The 19613-nt window shown below is 46.6% G+C and overlaps 1 protein-coding gene across 1 annotated transcript; it reads right to left on the bottom strand.

Moving 5' to 3' along the window:
• Positions 1-13611: 13611 nt before the first annotated feature.
• On the bottom strand, positions 13612-19212 carry CCDC198 (coiled-coil domain containing 198; the record flags this gene model as incomplete). The annotated part of the gene is made up of 6 exons (XM_079536695.1): positions 13612-13877; positions 14950-15112; positions 15378-15476; positions 15827-15913; positions 17548-17630; positions 19032-19212. 6 exons carry the CDS (start codon positions 19210-19212, stop codon positions 13612-13614), a joined length of 879 nt encoding a protein of 292 aa, XP_079392821.1.
• Between the last annotated feature and the right edge of the window lie 401 nt (positions 19213-19613).

The following is a 19613-nucleotide window of genomic DNA, read 5'->3' as shown; positions in this document are numbered from 1 at the left end:
AGGGGCATCTATGGAAATGTCAAGTGTATCTCCAAATACTGGACTGCTGTTTTGAGTGGATTATATTCTTCTGTCCCTTTATCCTTTTCGATGAGAACAAAAACAGTGGGGTTATGAAATGTACAAGCTGTCTAAATACAATGCAGTCAAATAAATGGTTAAGTTGTTTATCTATTTCCTTTTGGATGGAAATGTTCATATGGTTGTTTTGCTCTGTCTACAAAACAGTGAATGTGCAGTGCCTGTATGAACTTCAGTTTCATAGCTGAACTGATGCTTTTGCCATGTGTGCCAAGTTATGGTGAATATCACTGGACTTTTCCTGAGAGATAGGAGTGGTTTTATTATTATTTTAGTTGTTAACAAGTGGGAGTTGGGAATTGCTTGCAACTCTTGCAGAGATGAAAACAAGCTCTTAGAAATGCATTGGGAAGCCAAGAGTTTTGGAAATCTCCTCTGTTTTATTCCCTCTGCAGTTGCACTGAGGTTCCTAAAACTTGCCAAGAACTCAGCAGCAAGTGTTGCATGTGTTTGGCCTCTGCTGGAAGTTGCTGCTCACCTGGCAGCAGCCTCAGGTCTGTTCTTTCAGCTGCTTTCCTGATTCCTTACAACTCAGCTACCTGATCACTACAGTTTTGTTATGGAGCTACACTTTCACAGATGTTTTACTACTTTTCCATTTCTTACTCTGTGCAAGAAGCAGGTTAAATTGTTTTCCTATGTCTTGCACTGCAGTGTATTTTTAGGCCTAGTACATCTAGTTAGTCCATGTGGGCTAGAGTAGACCTGGAGAAGCCTAATATTGATTTCAGTGTGGAAAAAATAAGAAGTACTTTTCTAACAGACAATCCAGGCAGGGCTGGCTGGGTGATATTTTTAGGAATGAATGTTTTATGTTTTATTGCCCACTCATGCACACTTTGGAAATCTTTGATTTCTTTAAAAATAGAGTGCAGAGGGATCCTGACCCATGAGTCATACAGGGAGAAGGGGAACGTTCTCAGTGCATGCATGCTTGTGGTGAGGATGCTGAGGCTCTCTTCTTCCTATTGATACCTGATTCCCTGTGGGGAAGGCAGAGCTGTGACTACATTTTGCTCTTGATTGTTGCTCTTCATTGTAAGGCTCAAGGGTAAGGTAAAAACAAGCAGTAATTCAAAGGGGTTTAGAATAGATGAGGTATTGATCTTTTAAACTTGCTGTCCTCTGCAGGACAGTTCTCCTTCAGCAAAGCATGCCTGAGCCCTCTTCACAGGAAGATGGAAGCAGATGCTGGCAGCTTCTGTGTATTCAAGGGGAGGCTTCTTTAGATGATGCCTTGTTAGGTGATTACTGCTTCTTACACCTTGCTAGGATTGCAGTTGTGTTGATCTATTGCTGAGGTACACGTGTTTTCCTCCTTCACTGAACATCTGCTCTCACTTAGAAAGCACAGCTAAGGAGAAGAAATGTCCCTTCTGTCTCACTGCCAGCAATTCCTATTGATCTTTCTTCAGCTACGATAGGAAACAGGTCAAATCCAACTTATGATTTATTGTCTGCACAGTCCTCTGCCAGAGCTCAGTTCACTGTGTGCTTTTCTTATAGCTGTTTCTGTTACCTTAGACCTGTAGGACCTTGATTTCAGGTAATTATGAGTAAGAAATAGGAGGTTTTCCTGGTCTGAAAAGACGTGAGTAGAAGGAAAAAAAAAACAACCATACTGAAAGGTTGTAATTAATTTTTTTTTTTTTTTAATTTTTGAAATATTTTTAAGTTCCTAGGGGATAAAAACAGAAAACAACAACAAAAAAACAACCCAACCTCTCAGATTTTGTGTAGTTTTTAAGCAGGGATGGAGAAGGGAGTGATTCTCTGAGGTTTTAGCCGTTGTCTTACAGGTTGCTGAAACATGTAATTTGGAGGTACAGGTTTAAATTTGACCTCTGCACTGACTAGAAGCTCTATCCCAGACCTAGGACATTTTCTGGCAACCCAAAGGCGATTGATAGTACTGTACAAAATATTCCTTGAACTCTTTGTGGATACTTTTCCTTTTATTGTGTGTATAACACGGCAGACTATGACAGATTCCAGTTCCTTGTTTTGGTCTGTAGTAAGGTGTGAACCATGAAGGAAAGCAGCAGAAGAGCTACACTACCAGGTGTGAAAGAGCATTGAAAGTGAAGGTTGAAAAAGCAAAAGGTGGAGCAGCTTTGCCGAGGTAAGAAAGCTGTATGCAAAGCTCACATTACTACTGAAGGAGGGGACCAAAACTCTGTTAGCACTGCAGCCCCTCCCATGTGGGTCTTAAGAAACACGCTGTCTGTCCATGTCAATCCACTCCTCTCCGTGAGTAATTTGGAGCAGACAGCTAATTGAATGCTCTCATATTGCCACGGCTCTTTCCCTAGGGGTGGATGCACTCAGGAAGGCTCTTAGTCTAAGTCAGAATTAGTCTTTAATATCGGAAAGAACAAACAAATGAACCCTCTGAGTTTGATGCGTTTGGTGAAAATAGTTGATGTGCCATTTCTGAATTGAGCTGAGTGTGCTTCAGCCTCATTGAGTCGAAGCATAAGGGCCTGCTGGAGGAGCTAATTAGAGTGAGAAGAAAACCAGCTGCTCTTCAGCCAAATTAAGGGTGCCCTTCCTTCTCCACTCAGCTGCGGATCCTGCAGCTTTCCCAGCAATGAATGGCAGTTTCAGGTGTGTAAAGCTGCCTTTTGTCTAATTAAAGACCTGCACCACTCATGGTTAATGCTGTTGTTTAATGACAGAGTTTGCCAGAAAATGTATCTTCCTGTTTTGGGCAGAATTGAGCCAGAAGCCTTTAGGTTGCCTTAGGTCTGAAGTCTTTCAGAGTGCTGGCACATAGTGTGTTTCTGCAGTGTTGAGAACAGGAGACCTGGACCAGTATGCAATTGTAAATAACCTCCAAAAAGTAAATACACAGCTCAATCTGCAAGTAATGCCTCCTGTTTATTTCCATGGGAACGACAGCAGCTATGAAGAGCACAATAACACTAATTGATAAAGCAAATTCTCAGCAACAGAACGTGATGGAATGTTAGTGGGAATGTTCAACATCTTTTGCCATCCCACCAACACATAATGGGCTGACGTAACAAGATAGGAGGCATTGCTTTCGGAGCAGCCTTCATACATTGGAAAGCAATGCACGCTGCAAATGGCGGGGTTCTGTTCTGCAAATTGCAGAGATTTCCATCGTGCTGTTTGAAAGTGACATTCAAAGAATTGCTCTCTTGGGGCTGGAAAAGAAGTTCTTCATTACAGAAAGCAGGGCTGGCTATGATTAAAAAAAGAAAGTGCTCTCCTTGGGGGTTTTTTGTTTTATTGAAGTGAAAATTGAAGAGCTGGCAATTTCCAGACTGTCCAACCAACAACGGCCTGAACGGTTTCATGTGTAAGTTAACAAATGGAACATATAGAATGCATCTACACAAATATGTTACTTTGCCTCTTAAGAGACTGCATCGATGGCTGCTATATGCTCAATCTTAAATACATCACTGAGATATACCAAAAGCACAGTTACTGAAATTCCCCTGTTTATCACAGGGCAGTCACACTACAGATGACCTTAATGGTTCCTTCCAACTCAAATGATTTTATGATCCTATGAGATGTGAAACATCTATGTTTTGGCTGCTTCCATGTGGGAACAGCTTTTATATCTCTCAGCAGGAATTCTGTAGTTGTTCTGTGATAGTTTCGCAGCAATCTGTGCTTTCTTGGAAAGACCTTTGGAAGAAGAGCGCTCTGGAAACCTTTCCAGTGTCACAATCCCTACAGCCACCTACAGAAAGAACCCATTTTTCCCTCTTGGAAGTGGCTCCTTGTGTCTCACCAGCTGAAGACCTCAGTAAGTACTCACAAACATGGAAATGCAACTTACTTACATCACAGGTTTGGAAATGTATTTTAGAGCATCATTCCTCAGCTCCATCCTTCTTCCTGTTCTGTCTGAGCTTTGCAAGCTTTTTGTTTTCAACCTGTCCTGGTACTGAAGGAATGAGTCACTGTAAGGAAGCTTTCTTTGGCAAACAATTCCCAGGGATCCTCAAATTTCTTCAAGCTTTGAGCTTCTGATCCTTAAAAGCTTATTTTTAAGGTTTCTTTTGAATTATTTCCAACTTCAAAAATATCTTCTGTGTTGAGTATCTAGCGGAGCTGTTTTATGGATATGCTTCTAAGGCGTTCACCTGTTAGCTCATGGTGCTTTTGGAAGCCCTCCCTGGTGCTGCAGAGAGGCAGTGCTGCTGGAGATGGGGCAGTCATCCCACCTGAACACCATGAGAGTCCCGTGCTGTCGTCATGTTCTGGTGCACAAGGGTTACCTGGCTGTCATGCAGGCACGAGATGCCTGATGTGCCATGGGTGTGCATCCTTAGGACGTTTGCAATTTTCATCCTCTGTGCAGCAAAGAAATACTTTCCCTAGTATTATTCTACTTGGAACACAAGGTCATAGAATCACAGAATAACCTGAATTGCTCACCGAGCGCTACCCAAATCCAACCCCGTTTCTGAGAGCACTGTCTCAGAGCTCCCTGAGCCCCAGCAGCTCAGGGCCATGCCTACTGAGGCAGAGCCTTTCTCTACTGCCCAACCTGAGATCATGTGCTGGTGGAGGAAACACATAAGAACAGCAGTTTGTAAGCTATCCTTTATCTGTGCTTGGTTATTACAGGAGCATGATCTCATGGACTTGCCCCAGGGCAGGTTTTGCTGCAGACTTCCTGCAGGAGCAGGGATTAATCTTCTAACCTGGTTCTGACACAGAGGAAAGAGCTTCTGCCCTCACTGGCTTGAGGGCTGGACTGCCTCACTACGCTAAACAGAAACCAAATCCTTCTTTAAAATTAGTACTTCAGGAGGAAATGGTAAGCTGCAGTAAGTTATAGTATGCTGCAGATGTGTGTTGAGGGCACTGGAGGAGGTGGGGAATAGCATTGGTTTCAAAGAACAGCAGGAAAATGGAAAGCAAAGGGGGAAAAAAAAAAGGAGCTTTGCATTTTTTTCAGCATCTGTGTTTATATGAGGTGTAGATAAATCAGATCCTCTTAATGGAAAGTCAGATCTTAATTAGAAATCTGCCACTTGCCTACCATGTTTGGCAAGCTGAATTTCCTCCCCAAAATTCTCACATCTCCATGCTGCCCTAGCCTCGCCCTGCTTCTCCGTGTGCACATGTGTTTAAGCAGTGAATAAAAGCCAGAAGAACCTCCTGTAAACGTGAGGCTTTGCATGATTTAAATGCTGCCTACTTTTCCCCAGACCAGCCCAACTTGCTTAGAAATGGATAGATTTAAGTTGGAGGCTAAGGGAAAACTGAAACTTGCAGAAACAGCACTGTGCTTGATGCGCAGAGTTTTCCCACTGCTGTGTGACCATTTGGCTCACAGCAGATGTGCAAGTGAACCTTCTCATAGAATGGTGTAGGTTGAAAGGGACCTTAAAGACCATCCTGTTCCAACCACCTTCCGTGGCCTGGGTACCCCCCACCAGATCACATTGCTCAGGGCCCCCATCCATGGCTTTGAGGATGGAGCACCCACAGCTTCACACAAGTGCTTGCTCTGAATTCACAGAGTTCTCAGAAATGTCAGCGCATGGACCCCATGCAAAGAATTTCTCCTTCCGAGAGACTTCTCATGAAGAGTAGCAGCAGATTTAGCCTTATATTAAACCCAGACACCTTACAAAGGCAGAACTTACCAGCTTTACCCGTTGTGAAAGGTGCTGTACATCTTCCAAGTTAACTCACAGCTGGCTCTGCCAGTGGCTGAAGCATGGGGCAAGGGCCCAATACTGTATTTTCAGGCACCAGAGACTTCACAGGAGGGAATTTCACAGGTTATTTCAGTGCCCACCACAGCCCCTGCCCGATGTGCACAAGGTCTAGACCTGCTGTGGTCCCCTCAGGTGGTTTAAGCAGATGGATAGATGTTATCGTGTTGAAGAGCATGGAGTTAATCACAGCTGACAAATCCTTCTTGGTAAAAAGCATTAGGCTCTAAGACCCCACCTGGAGGGCTGTACCTAGCTCTGGAACCCTGTGTAAGGCTGTCATGGAGCCGTTAGAGCAGGTCTGGAGGAGCTTTTTAGTGGCCTTTCCAACCTTACTGATTCCATGAGGCTCCTTGAAAGAACCTTGAGCACAAGCCCATGTACCTCTGGAAAACCACCTTAGGAAAAAAGACATGGCTATAAACAAGCAAGGACCATCAGCTGCTAAGCCTTTAGGAAATGTTACGCTGCAGCAAGAGATGCTACAGCTGTGTAGTCTCGACAGAAGTGAATAACATAAACCAATGTCACCTGGATGGATGGGGACAAAAAGCACCCACGCCATCCTGTGGTTCCTTCAGACCAGGCTCCACATTCCAGCACATATAGCCCAAGATCTCCATCTATCTGCAAGGAAAGTCCATGTTTCACGCTGACAGATTTAACTGCATGGGTCATGTTCTTGCATCTCCAGCTCTTTGTTACTCGCTGCCGTTTGGAAACAGAGATGTTTCTCCTCGAGGTCATGAGCTTTGTGTGTATTTGTCAGCTCACTGAAGCAAAACCTCTCCTCTCGCTGAAGCAGGAAGGCAGCAGTGCTTTCTGCGCTGTGAGAAGGACCAGTACAAAATATTGTTGGCAGTTCTTTGTTTCACATTTCTTTTTGGGATCTTTTTGCTTGTCTCTCAAAGAAACATCATCTTTCCCAGTCAGCCCTTTGAAACACCACATGGATGGCTAAGTGCAGGAAGCATCCAGTCTCAGAGCATACTTTGCGTGCTAATCAATGAAACCAGCACTGCTGAACCATATTATGCTGGAACATCAAAACAGGCCATTAGGAAGCAGATGGGAGAGACCTTATTGAAACCACAGGCTGGCACTGGAGGCAGCTACGAGTGGGAGACACAGCAGAGCAATGCTGGGGCCTCTAGTTGGCAATATCCTCTGCTGAAGGGGTTTGAACTTCAGGAATGCTGCTTTAAAAGCATTTCATTGATTTTCAATACAACAGAAGCCATCTGAATAAAAGAACTTTGGAATGTTGAGACAAATTTTTAACGGCCTCCTCTTTGATTTTGTGAAACTTCTGCAAAAAGAGCTTCAAAAATAGCTTCTGAAGACCATCGGTGCCATGAAACCCACAGGCAAAGGGCTTCATTGAAAGGCTGAAGTAGCAAATAAACAGGTTGGATTCCCATAGCAAGGTGTTTCTCAAAAAAGAGCCTGATCCTGGACACATTTGGCATTAGAGCAAAGATTTCCTTGCAGGGTTTTGTTGGCACGGATTCAGTACCTGATGCAGATCTTGGTGCCCCTCTCTGGTTCTGTGAGCACAAAGGCAGGGCTCACAGTTCTTAACGGCAACATCAGTTACAAAATCAGAGCACTCAGAAGCTGGAAAGAGGTGAAGCTGCATTCACTTTAACTGTTTCCTCATCATCATAATCACTTACATGGCTTTTTTTGGACTATAAATAAAAGCTTTTTCTATCTCTGCAGCTTCCTAATTCCAGACACTGAACATTCTTCTCTCTCTATATATACACATTTTTTTTTTTTTTTTAAGTTTTGAAAGATGTAATTATTTTTTTCTTCTGACGCAGATGAAGACCAGGTTTCTGTAATTCGAATACACAGATCGTAAAACTCACCAGTTGGTTGAGTCAGTGGCATGGAAATAGTCAGTATGCTGGTGTTATGTGCAGCTGGACATCCACCTTCCCGTGGGTAAGTGAAGATGCACCATGCTGGTTGTGCCCAGCTCCATCATTCCCCCATCCAGAAGTGACACCCCTACAGAGAGGGGACCTTGGTAGGATGGGTCCCTGCCGTGGTCAGGTGTAGGAACAGTTGGAAAGGCAGCAGCTCCTTGTCAAAAACATTGCTGCGGGTAGTAATCAAGTATCATCATCATTTCAAAGATGAAGTTGAAGGAGAAAAGAAATAAATGAGAGCAGAGCAATGTAGCACGCCCAAGGCAACAGGAAAAAGAGGTTATCAACACCAGGAGTAGTAGCAGTTTTGTTCCCTGCCTGTTTTCAAAAGGAGAGGGAAAAGGGCACTGGGGCACACACACACAGCCTCAGTGGTGGCTGTGACGTGAGGTCCTGGTGTCCATGTGGATGGAGAGATGGGGAGCTGCACTTAGGGGTTTTTTTTTAAAGACAGAGGAGCACTGTGAGGCAAATCTGCTCCAGTGAGAAGCTTCACAAGGGAGGCTCTGTGTGGCAAAAGGCTGTATTTTTAGGTCAGCTTGGCCAAGCTGAATGAGGTGGTTTGTGTGGTAAATAGAAGGGGTGCCTGGCTTTGAAACTCACTGTTTTCACAGTACAGAAGTCAGTTGTAAGCCACATTGATTATTCTAGGGTGGCAGTTGCAACAAGGATCAAACGGTGGCCAGATAGAGGCAGGTAGCTGGCCACACAAGTTCAGTGAGACCACAAAACTAGCAGTGCCCTGCTTTGCTTTTCTCCCAGAAGAGTTGTGAGCCAGCATTTTAAGCAAGTTCTGAGTTAATGCAGTCTGTTCAGTCGTTATCAACAACATCATATGCTGCATAAAGCCTGATTTGATTAAAAGGGTCATTTCTTGTGCTAATAAATGCAAGCACAGGTAACTTTGTGTCTCAGAATGACTACACAGGAACAGGGAATTCAAGGCTGGATCAGCAGCATGGCAGTTTTAGTCTATCCCATGACGTAAGATGCACGTTAGCAAACCACAGTGCTGATGGAAGCTAAGAAGAACAAAAGCTGAAATGAATGAATGAAAGCCCCATTCCTGGAGGCATTCAAGGCCAGGCTGGATGTGGCTCTGGGCAGCCTGGTTCTAGTGGTTGGTGACCCTGCCCACATTAGGGGGTTTGAAAGTAGATCAAATTTGAGGTCCTTTTCAACCCAGGCCATTCTATGAACAGACAAAAATGAGAGAAGCTCTGAGTAGATGAAGGGGGATCCCCAGAACCAACACAAATTGGGACACTTCATTTACACTAAGAGTCACAGGGAGGCCAAGGGTGACCATGCTCAATAAGCACAGAGAGGACTCAGCTGAGCTGAGCTTTGTCAAACTGCATGAGAGAACAAGAGCCACAACAGAACTGCCCACAGAGATGACACATCATCCAGCATCTCCAGAAAAAGACAACAAAAAGCACTCTTGGCTGTCTCACAAGTTTTGAAATTCACTCTGAGCAATGAGTCAGCACTTTCAGCATCGTGTGTTGCTTAAAGCATCAGCAGAGGATTTAAGTGAAGCTTAAGCAACACTCAGGATCCTGCAGAGAGCTTCTGTCCACCAGTAAGGAGGAAGATGCCTTGGGCAAAGGCCAAAGTCAGCAGAGACTTTAGGAGTAGGTGGACGGGGAAGAAGTAGAGGAATGGGGGAAAGAGATAAAAGGAGAAGAAGCCAAATGGAATGTCAGATTTCTCCCATGGTGCTGCTCTTTGGAAGGAAGCAGTAAGAAGTACTCAAGGTGTGGGATGAGGAGAGAATTATCCTGAAATCGCAGAATGTCCCAAATTCAAAGAGATCTACTGGGATCTTCAGCTCCTACATAGCAAGGAACAACTGATCAAATGCGTCCTGCTCTCCCATCTGTGTGCCAAGGGAGGTACCTGCTCTCTCATTCTTGTGGACTGCTCAGCAGATGCTGACTGCACAATCAGACTTCATGCAGGAAACTGCAGGATGAGCCATTTCCACAGCACGTCAGTAGGTGGCAAAAAGCTACAACCCTATTGCTAAGCAAGGAATAAATGCTTGTTCTCTCACAGAACAGGAGGGATCTGTGAGCAGCTCCATCCCATCAGAGATCATGTGCCTCCTGGCCAGCAGCCCAGCACTACCAACAGGGTGTGACACCCCAGAAAATGCACCATCCCTTCATACCCACCCCTCTTTTATCCTCAGGGTCCCCTGTGCCATCACTTGACCTTCCTTGAGTAATGAGTCATAGACTCGTTAAGGTTGAAAAGACCACTAAGATCTTCTAGTCCAACCATCAGCCCATATAGAAAAGCTGGGAACCCAGAGGGATTAATCAATACTTCCAAAGTTGGGAAAGAAGAGCATTAGGGCTGTGCTTCTGCAGCACCATCTGAGGTTACCTGGTTGGACAAACCAAGCAAGTGATCACACCATAATCTTCATGTACAGCCTGAAACTGAGCTTATTGAAACTGTCCCAGCTGCCTGTCACATGTCCCAACAAGGGAGAGAGATAAGGGATTAATCAAGTTAGTGGAAATATCCAAGAGCTATTGATGGTGGGTTTTTTTTCATGCTTTTGAATGGTTGCAGGTGTCGGGGAAGGGAGGATGCTGGTTGGTGCTGAACACCCCACATTCCTATTCAAGGAGGTCTAGTGCTCTGAGCACCGGGTGAAAACAGAGCCTGGGAAGATGAGAAAATGACATAAACACAGGCTGCATGGTGAGAGCCAATTACAGCACAGCACTGAGCTTCATTTGGTTTTCTTTACCAGCTGTTGCTCTTTGCTAAGTGTAGTAAATTGTATTTCTGCTGAGGAACAAGAAAAGAGATTACAGCAACCTGGGCCTTCAGACCTCTGCAGTAGCATCTAGCTTTTCTAAATATAGAGGAAAGGTTCTCCAAGATTTCTTCTTTTAAGTGGTGCATTTAATTACTAATGATTTAGCCAGACATTAACCATTGGTGCTGACTTTCCCCCGCTCCACTGCCTGCCTGAGGCTGAGCACAGTCATTTTGTCTGGACATTTCAGCAAAATCAGTTTGGTTAATCCTGAGCAAGAGAAACTTATCTTGCTCTAGCCATTTGTAACACAATGGGAAGCACACCAACATCAGCATACTAGCAAAGTCCCAGGCTGCAGCAGGTGGAGGTTTGCTCAAAATACAACAGTCATGGCACAGAAACAAAGAAAATAATCTGCTTACCTTTGGAAGACCACAGGTATACAGGGATCTCAGTGAGATATCCTTACCTCCACTGCCAACATTTAAATGAGGTCTGGGAAGGGATGGATCCTGGCTTTACCCCTTCTGGTCACTCAGTTGCATTGCTTGCACCTGAGCTCACCTGGGTTGGCCCTTCCTTCTCACCAGGTGCTCCATCACTGCTTAAAGCTGTGACAGCATTTCCACTACACCATCTCACCACCAAGTCCACCACCAAACCCATCTTACAGCCCTTTCACAGGGAAAATCCTATGCTCTCGTGCCTCGGGGCAGAGATCTATCTGAACTACATCTCCTAGAATCATTGAAAGGACTTTTAGAAGTCTTCTAGTTCAGCTCCCCTGCAATGAATGAGAACAGACAAATCCCACTTCACTTCCATGCTGCGGATCCTTGCCTCTTGGCACCACCAAAATCAACCCCTGCTCATGTGCTGTCATTGTCATCCTTCAGAGCTCATCCCATGCCCATCCCAGCAGTTGGCAGGACCTCTCCAGCCTCTCTTTGCTGTGCAGGCAACCTCAGACCAGGAGTTTCATTCCATCATGACTTGCACGAGCACCATGTGCTCAGTTCTGAGCAGCAAACCTCGCCCCTAGCGTAGCACCCCATCCTTCAGATGATGAGATTGTATCAAGCATTTGGAATAGGGAGCTTTTCAGAACCACCTCTCTGAGTTGCAGCCCTGGCATTGTAGTGTTCCCCCCCCCCCCCCCCCCCCCCCCCATCTTCTGGAATTTGCAGAAAGGTTTAAGTTTCAACTTCAGTAATAGAGAAAACGTTTTCATTTCCAGCCTCTGAACAGATGTTGAGAAACTTGAGAGCAGGACGAGTTACCACTTGCCTCTCTCCAGGTCATGATGAGTTAACACAACTGAAAGCAAAACAGTCAAAGGACTTTGAGCATGAGAAGCAGGAAGAGGGTTTCCTGGCTTCATTGCCTCCAGAAAAGCCAATTTTGCACACTGTGAGTTGATAAATGAATGCTCAGAGTCTCCTTGCAGCCTGTGCAATGGATAGACTGCTCTGCACATCCTCTCCATGGGCACTGCTCTTCCCAAGTGCTGGCAACGCCATTATCGGGAAACAAATGAGCTCTATCTGAGATAAATTGCATTTACACCAATTACAGCTCAATTGTTGACAGATGGGAACACAGAAGGGAGATGCGTCGAATCATTAAGAGGACAGGTGTATAGAAAAGTGCCAGATTAATTGTTCCAGCCCATTAAATCATTGACCTTTCCAGCCTACCCTCAGTGCTGAATTCAGAGCTCTCAGGATCCTTCCAGCTCACACATGACGACCACATTTACAAGAAAAGCACACAGGGGTGCTTTTAAAACACATGCTCCGGACCCAGACTCATTAGCAGGCCTTCTTTCTCATTAAAAGCTGTTTTCTTACTGGAGTTTGTTTTCTTGGCTTTTCCATGCACTCACATGTGGCTCCAAGGAGCAGCTTTCTCCCCAAAGAACAGACTTGCTATACATCCAGAGAGGTTGCAAAGGGCGAGGGGATGAAGGCAGACAGAGATCAGTGCTGGATGGAGGCTTTGGCTTTGAGTTGAGGCTTTGGCTCTGATTTCCAAATCCTGCTTTCCCTGGGATTTTCAGTAAATCCTGGGAGAGACAAATAGCTAAAAACTGCTGAGAGCAAATCAGCCATGGGTGTCTAATTCCCCTAAAAACATGTAGAAGCGTGCCTCCTGCTGAGATCCAACACCAGATCCACTTATTCAAGATGGCCTGGCTTGGAAATGCTAAGGTTGGAAAAGACCTTCAAGATCATCAAGTCCAACCACAACCTAACCAAACTACCCCAACAACCTGTCCACTAAATCATGTCCCTGAGCACCACGTCCAAATGGTTTTTAAACACATCCAGGGCTGGTGACTCAACCACCTCCCTGGGGAGCCCATTCCAGTGCTTAACAACATTTCTGTAAAGTGTTTCCTGATATCCAACCTAAACTTACCCCGGTGCGACTTGAGACCATGAAAACTAAGGGGATAAGATTTCCAGCAGAGGGAAATGAATGGCCATGAGGGAGATGGGAGGAAGAGTAAACCCACCTCTCTTCTCAATGCCAAGTGAGCAAAACGTAGATGTTTTATAGCAGATTATCCATTAAAGCTGGAGGTGAAGGAAAGTCACCTGGGACAGAGGAAAGGAAATTTAAAAAAATAATAAAATATTTAGAAATACCAGAATGTTTATTAAAAGACTTCTGACCAATCGTTCTGCCTTTCAATTTGAATGGATGTTCTGTGGCTTAGAAAAGGATGCAGGGTTAAAAACAAGCAGAAAGGCCTAAGTGACCTTAGGGCAAGCAAAACTTTATTTCAGTTGGAACTTAATATGGGGGTTAACCCAGAATATTCTCCAGCTCCTGCTTGTTGGTTCTGCCAGCCTCCTCCTCCTCCCTCTGCCCCCATGTTATTGTTGTTCACTCCACACCACTTTTCCCCCAGATATCCTTTCACATACCCAGACATGTCATTTCTGTCCACACATCAACCACCTCATTTCCAGTGCTCCTCTCTGCTGGTCTCTGTGTTCAGAAATGCTGCACATCACAAACGTCATGTCTTTGTCATGGTCTATTCAGAGCAGAGATCACAGCTTGTTCCTTCAGCACATCCCAAGCCTAGCTGCTAGAACTCTTTATCAAAGAAGTTATCGAAGAGTGAAACTCTCTCTGTCCTGGTTCTCACCAGCGGAGGTCTGCGGTAAAGCTTCTTCTCTTCCCTCTCCCACTCCTCAGAGTCAGTGCTGGAAGTGTCCCAGAGCAGATCCCTGCTGCGTGGCTCCTTGCAGAACCACAGCCCAACCTTGCTGCTGCTGCTGCTGCTGCTGCTGCTGCCCAGGGGAAGCCCAGCTCTGGCATGGTGCCCTGCAAATCCTCCATCCCCTCTGTTTCCTGAGAGAGAAAATAACAGTAATTGCAGTTTTCCTCAGAGGCATGCCCATCCTGTTGGGTTCAGCTGGTAATCCCTGTGAGGAAGATCCTGAGAAATCCCTGCAAGATCAGAGCACGTTCCTGGGGCTGGGCAGACCTGGCACAGTCTATTCAGAAATAGAATCTTGGAACTGGCTGGGCTTTAATGTCCCTTCCAACCTAAACCATTCTGTGATTCATTCTGTTGGGTGAATTAATCAAGTCTGACAACTTGATTAATGAGGCAACTGGTTTAGTGCTGACCCATAGGAATGGTGGGATTTGCATGTTGTGTCCCAGGGAGCACATTCCTGCCTGAGATGCTTTAAGACTCCCAATGTATGTGAGTAGGTGAGTACCATCTCCAGTACCTTCACATGGCACTGTCTGATCTTCTGCTGGTGGGAACCTGCTCCTGGCCCTGGGATCTTTGGTTCTGTGCCCCTATGGCTATTCCCTGGCTTCCATAGGGAAACTGACTTAGAGTCATGCAATCATAGACTAGTTGGGTTGGTAGGGACCTAAAAGATCATGGAGTTCCAACCCCTGCAGTGAGCTGGCTGCTCCCCCCAGCTCAGGCTGTGCAGGGCCCCATCCATGGCCTTGGGCACCTCCTAGGATGGGGCACCCACAGCTCTGGGCAGCAGTGCCAGCGCCTCATCGCCCTCTAACAATTTCCTCCTAACCTCTAGCCTAAATCTTCTGTTTTAATTTAAAGCCATTCCCCATTACCCTACCACTATCAGAGGTCTGTATTCCTCCTTTTTATTTTGACCACGAGAGAGTTTGTTTTGGGTTCATTAGCATGAGAAAGAGGACTTTTAAGAATAGATGTGCTCCTATAAAGCTCACTTTCAGCTTTTTCCACCAGGACCCCCAAGTCCTTCTCGCAGGACTGCTCTCAAGGAGTTCTCCCAGTTGTACACATAGCTGGGATTGCCCTGACTCAAGTGCAAGACCTCGAAATGTGGCTTTGTTGAACCTCACGGGGTTCAAATGGCCCGATGAGGATGCCGAGGAGTTTTACATCTCCTCAAAACATGATTCTGCTTACCAGTGTTACTATCAAAATGCAGACTGGGCTCAGCAGGGATGAGGTCTTGGCTTCTGGTGCTGTCGCCTCTCTGAAGTGTGTCAAGGACCATCTCCGAACCCAATTCCTCCATTTTTTGTTTATTGATTTTTGCCTCCCTGTGGAGATCCCGCTTCAGCTCCGCCTGGGTTTGCAAACAAGTCATCAGCACAAGCAGCAGAGGAGCAAACACGTTCTAACAGCTTGACGCAGCACGTCATTAGAGAGCTGGCACTGCAAGTAATCACACATCCAGGTAGCTCAACCAGGGCAATTCATTTTGCCAATTTGCCAAAACGAGCACAAGACAGAACATGACCCCATGGGAACTTCCTCACCTACAGGGGAGGCAAAGAGATGGAAAAATCCTTCCAATCCTCAGCCTCTCCCCAGGGCCATCCCCGTGTTACCTCTCGGCGCCGGCGCGTCAAGTCCAGCATCTGCATCTTGTGCAAGTGCTGCCGTCTGCCAGGGAGGGCTCTCAGGCTCTGCCCCCTCTTCTCCAGAGTCTGTGAGATATTAAAAGCATCAGTAAAGACACCTGCGTTGGCTGAAAGGAAAAGAAACTCCTGCTTGCCAACCCACACCCGGTCCCTCAGGTGCTGCCCAGATGAAGGCAGTGAGCGTTTTCCTGTCTGGCCGATGTGCAGCAATTTAGTGTAGGTTTTCAAAGCACTCACAGCTTATCTATCTCACAGCTAAGGGGCACGACGGAAACTTCTCATTAAAGTCACGTATGCCTGCTCCTGCTCCCAAGGTGCTGCTCTGCTCTGCTGTGCATTGTTCAGGCTGACATCAGGAGCTGCACATGGACAATCGTGCCTGCTGCACAGCTCTTGGCCCTTTGCTGTGTGCTCACCTCGGCTTTTGGGGCTCCATCCATCCCTTGCTGCCTCCAGGGCTTTGCAGCACTGATCCCCCTTGGAGTGCCAGCAGGTTCAAGCCTCTGCAAGTGCAATATTTAGTGTTCAGCATTCCTCTTTTCATACAAACACCCAACCCAACATGAAGATACTTAGACATTCCTCCAACTCCAATTCTGGCCTGGTTGCTTGGGATACAAGAAGGAGTTTGGCACATTCAGCAAACGCTCAACACGCATCAGTATCATAATTGAATACAGATTCTCCTGGCAGGTCACCCGAGGCCAGATCCTGGTTACCTGACCCTGAGAACCATCCCCTCCATCCAGCCATACTGTTTTGGAGGCTAAGGCCTTACTCTGCAGGACTGCATGTGGTATGGAAAGTCCTTCCTGATGGAGTTCAGCAGCTTTACATGCTGTTCTGAGCATGGATTTCCATCTCAAGAACTAAGATATCTCCTTCAGCCTCCCAGATAACACTGGCTCACTTCTAGTCTCAATACTCCTCATTTCCCACCTATGATGGGAGCTCAGCCTGACTTCCATAAAAATTAAAAGGAACATCATAGAATCCTAGGCTCATCTAGTTGGGGAAAGAGACTTAAGACCATCAAGACCAGCTATCAATCTAACACTACCAAATCCACCAATAAAACATGTCCCACAATGCCACATCCACATGTCTCTTAAATATCTCCAAGGATGGAGACTCTACTGGGCAGCCTGTTCCAATGCCTGAGCACAATTTCTATGAACACAGGTTGGATACCAGGAAACATTTCTTCTCCAAAAGACTGGTGATGCATTGGCACAGGCTGCCCAAGGCGGTGATAGCAACACCATCCCAGGAGGTGTTCAAGAACCATGGAGATCTGGCACTGAGGGACATGGTCAGTGGGCATGGTAGGATGGATTGGGCTTTGGAATCTGGGAGGTCTTTTCCAGCCTTATTGATTCTATGATTCCATATGTTCAGTCTAAACCTCCCTGGCACAACTCAAGGCCATTTGCATCAAAGACTCTATCTGGAAGACCTATCTTGCACTTTATATGGGACATCATTAACCTCTTGAATGTGAGCAAGAGTGTCTTCCGACTGGTGACACGACTCTGGCTGGCTGCACCAAGCTGCTGCCAAAGTCTGGGCTGTAATCTTCAAGGATCCTGCAAATAAATCATGGGATCACAGAGTAATCAAGGTCCAACCATCAGTGTATCATTATGGGAGATTAAAGGCAGCAGTAAAGAAATGCTGGAGAGGAATCCCAATTCAAGCCCATGCAACTGGTAAAGGTAAAAGAAAGCTCCCTAGAATTAATGGAAAATTTCCCTATGGGTTCCTATGTACTTCAGCTCTGCCTATGGCATCCCCATTTTCCACCATGCCTCCTCCATGCAGTGCTGCATAACGTGTGCTTTCTTTTCACCTTGCTCCCCAGCCCTGGCGTACGGCTCGTGGTCAGCTTCTGTGTGCACGAAGCTGAACACGAAGCTGAAAAATGTGGCACTAGATGGCAGCATGTGACACCACAAGCTGCAGCCCGGATCACGCATTGCTCACATACCACACATCCCACCGATCACTGCATCCCACAGGAAGCAGTTTTGGGCTTTCTGCTTAAGTTGTGCCATGTGCTCAGAAAGCAGGATGTTTGCTTCCCTGTCCCCAGGCCAAGCAGAGCAGCCCTATGGGAATCTTCATACATTCACCCTACCTGCGGTTGCCGAGGTGGGTGCAGCTTGATGATGCTGCTGGCTCCATTCTCTCCAACCAGCACAGTGCTGAAGTCAAAGGGCCCTGAGGGATCAGAAAAGGAGAAGATGAAGTGAAGTCACTTTCCGATGTCTGCTCCTGGGCTTTACTCAACTACAGCTTTCTACCATATTTTTATTGGCATTTCCCACACCCATCTGTCCCAATTTTTTGCCCATTGAGGTGGTGGTGCCCCATACCTGCAGACACCCAAGATCAGGCTGGATGGGCTCTGAGCACCTGATGGAGCTGTGGGTGTCCCTGTTCGTTGCAGGGGATTTGGACCAGATGGCCTTGAAGGCAGCTCCCTTCCAATTCAAAGAGTCTGTGATTCTACTCCAGTAACAGAAGGTACAAATTATTGTTACCCACAGAAATAACACATGGATGTATTTGCATTTAAGAAACCTGTCTGCCACATGGCTCTCTTCTCCCTTTACAGCCCCTCACACAGTCCATATATGACAATGACCAACCTCTGTGTCTCCTGTAGCATCTCTGGGGCCTCTCCTTCTACACACAGCACCTCACCGAGCTCTATGGCCACCCCGCTGTTTCCTGTCCTGATGTAGAGAACAGGCAGAGAGCTGAGCCTCTTTTTGCTGTTCAGCCACAAAATCACACAGAAGGGACCTTAAAGATCACCTGGCTACCACCCACCAGCACCTGTTACTTATTAAGGCAGTGCTTTAACTGAGCTCAACCTGCCCTGAGCTCTGTGCTGTTCCTCCTGGGTGCACAGGAGTGTTATTGCTTGCACAATTAAACATGCACAGTAACTGTTCCAGCTTCTCTGTCCTCCCTAAACCTGCCCTTGGGTGTCTGAATGCCATTCCATGTGAGTCATTGAGCTTCCCATATCTTGGCCTCTTGGGAGGGGGTATGGGGATAAAGGGCTGGGCTATGGCACAGAGAGACAGGGGAAAAGGTACTGCATGGGTATTAAATCCACATTTACCAGTTGCACAAAGCGGGAGGTGCCCTGATGGGGCTGCAGTACCCCCCAAACCCAATCTGTTCACCCCAGACCACTGTCACACCAATGCTTTGTGTGCTGTCACAGCACCCTGCTGTCCCTCCACAGGCATTCCTTGTGTCCTGCTCCACGTGAGCACAAACCTCCTCCTTCACCTCTAGGTTTGGGTATGGGACATCTGGGGCACAGCACATTGCAGCAGGACTCACCTTCCCCACCTCTTGCTAGTGGAGTCAGCCTGGTGCCGCGGGGCTCTGATTTATTTTAATGCTGAATTTCACATCTAATTAAAGTCTAACTCTAATTAAGATAATGATATGGCTGTGCCCAGCGGTGCACGTTATGGGGTTGAGATATGAATGCTGCGTCTGGCACTGCAGGGGTGCTGTGAACTGGGCTCTGAGACCATCTCAAAAGGCTCCGGGAAGGGAAAAGATTGCTGGGAAAAGCCTCCCCCCCTTGCTCCATACCTGTAGAGGCTCTCCCATACCCGGTCTGGCGGAGGGGTGGGAGCTGCCCATGGGTTATGGGATGTCCATGCTCCGTTGTGGCTGTTGGGTGCAGGCTGGGGTCCCCCAGCACCTCCTCACTGCTGAGCATCGGTGCCACCTGGGTCACCCTGGGGTGCGTCTTGGATGAGCTGAGACCCATTTTGTAGAGCTTGGGAAGAAGGAAAAGCCCACTCTGAAAGCAGTGCTGTGATGCAGAGCTCCTGACTGGCTGCCGAGCACAGGGTTGGATCCCACCGCCAAATGCACTCATGTGCCCTTCCCAGCGGGGTTAAACATTGACACGGCCCTGACCACTGCTTTGTTTTTACCTCCACATGACTTTCAGCAGCACTGCCTCAGCTGGTTGAGCTGGAGGCATTTCTACAAGTGGTTCATTTGCTAAACATTCAGTCTTTGGAAAGAAATTTGGTGCTCGGAGTGGGTCACAGCATCTCCAGAACCTCCCCAGGTATACGAAAAGCACCCCCTACCCTTGCTTTATCTCTTGTAGTGGCATTGCTGGAGGTAAAAACAGGTTTATCACAAACCCACCTAAAACAT

Source organism: Tetrao urogallus (genome assembly GCF_951394365.1).
Source record: "Tetrao urogallus genome assembly, chromosome: 6".
NCBI lineage: Eukaryota > Metazoa > Chordata > Aves > Galliformes > Phasianidae > Tetrao > Tetrao urogallus.
The sequence above is the reverse complement of the archived record's forward strand: the minus strand, read 5'-3'. Positions and strand labels throughout refer to the sequence as shown.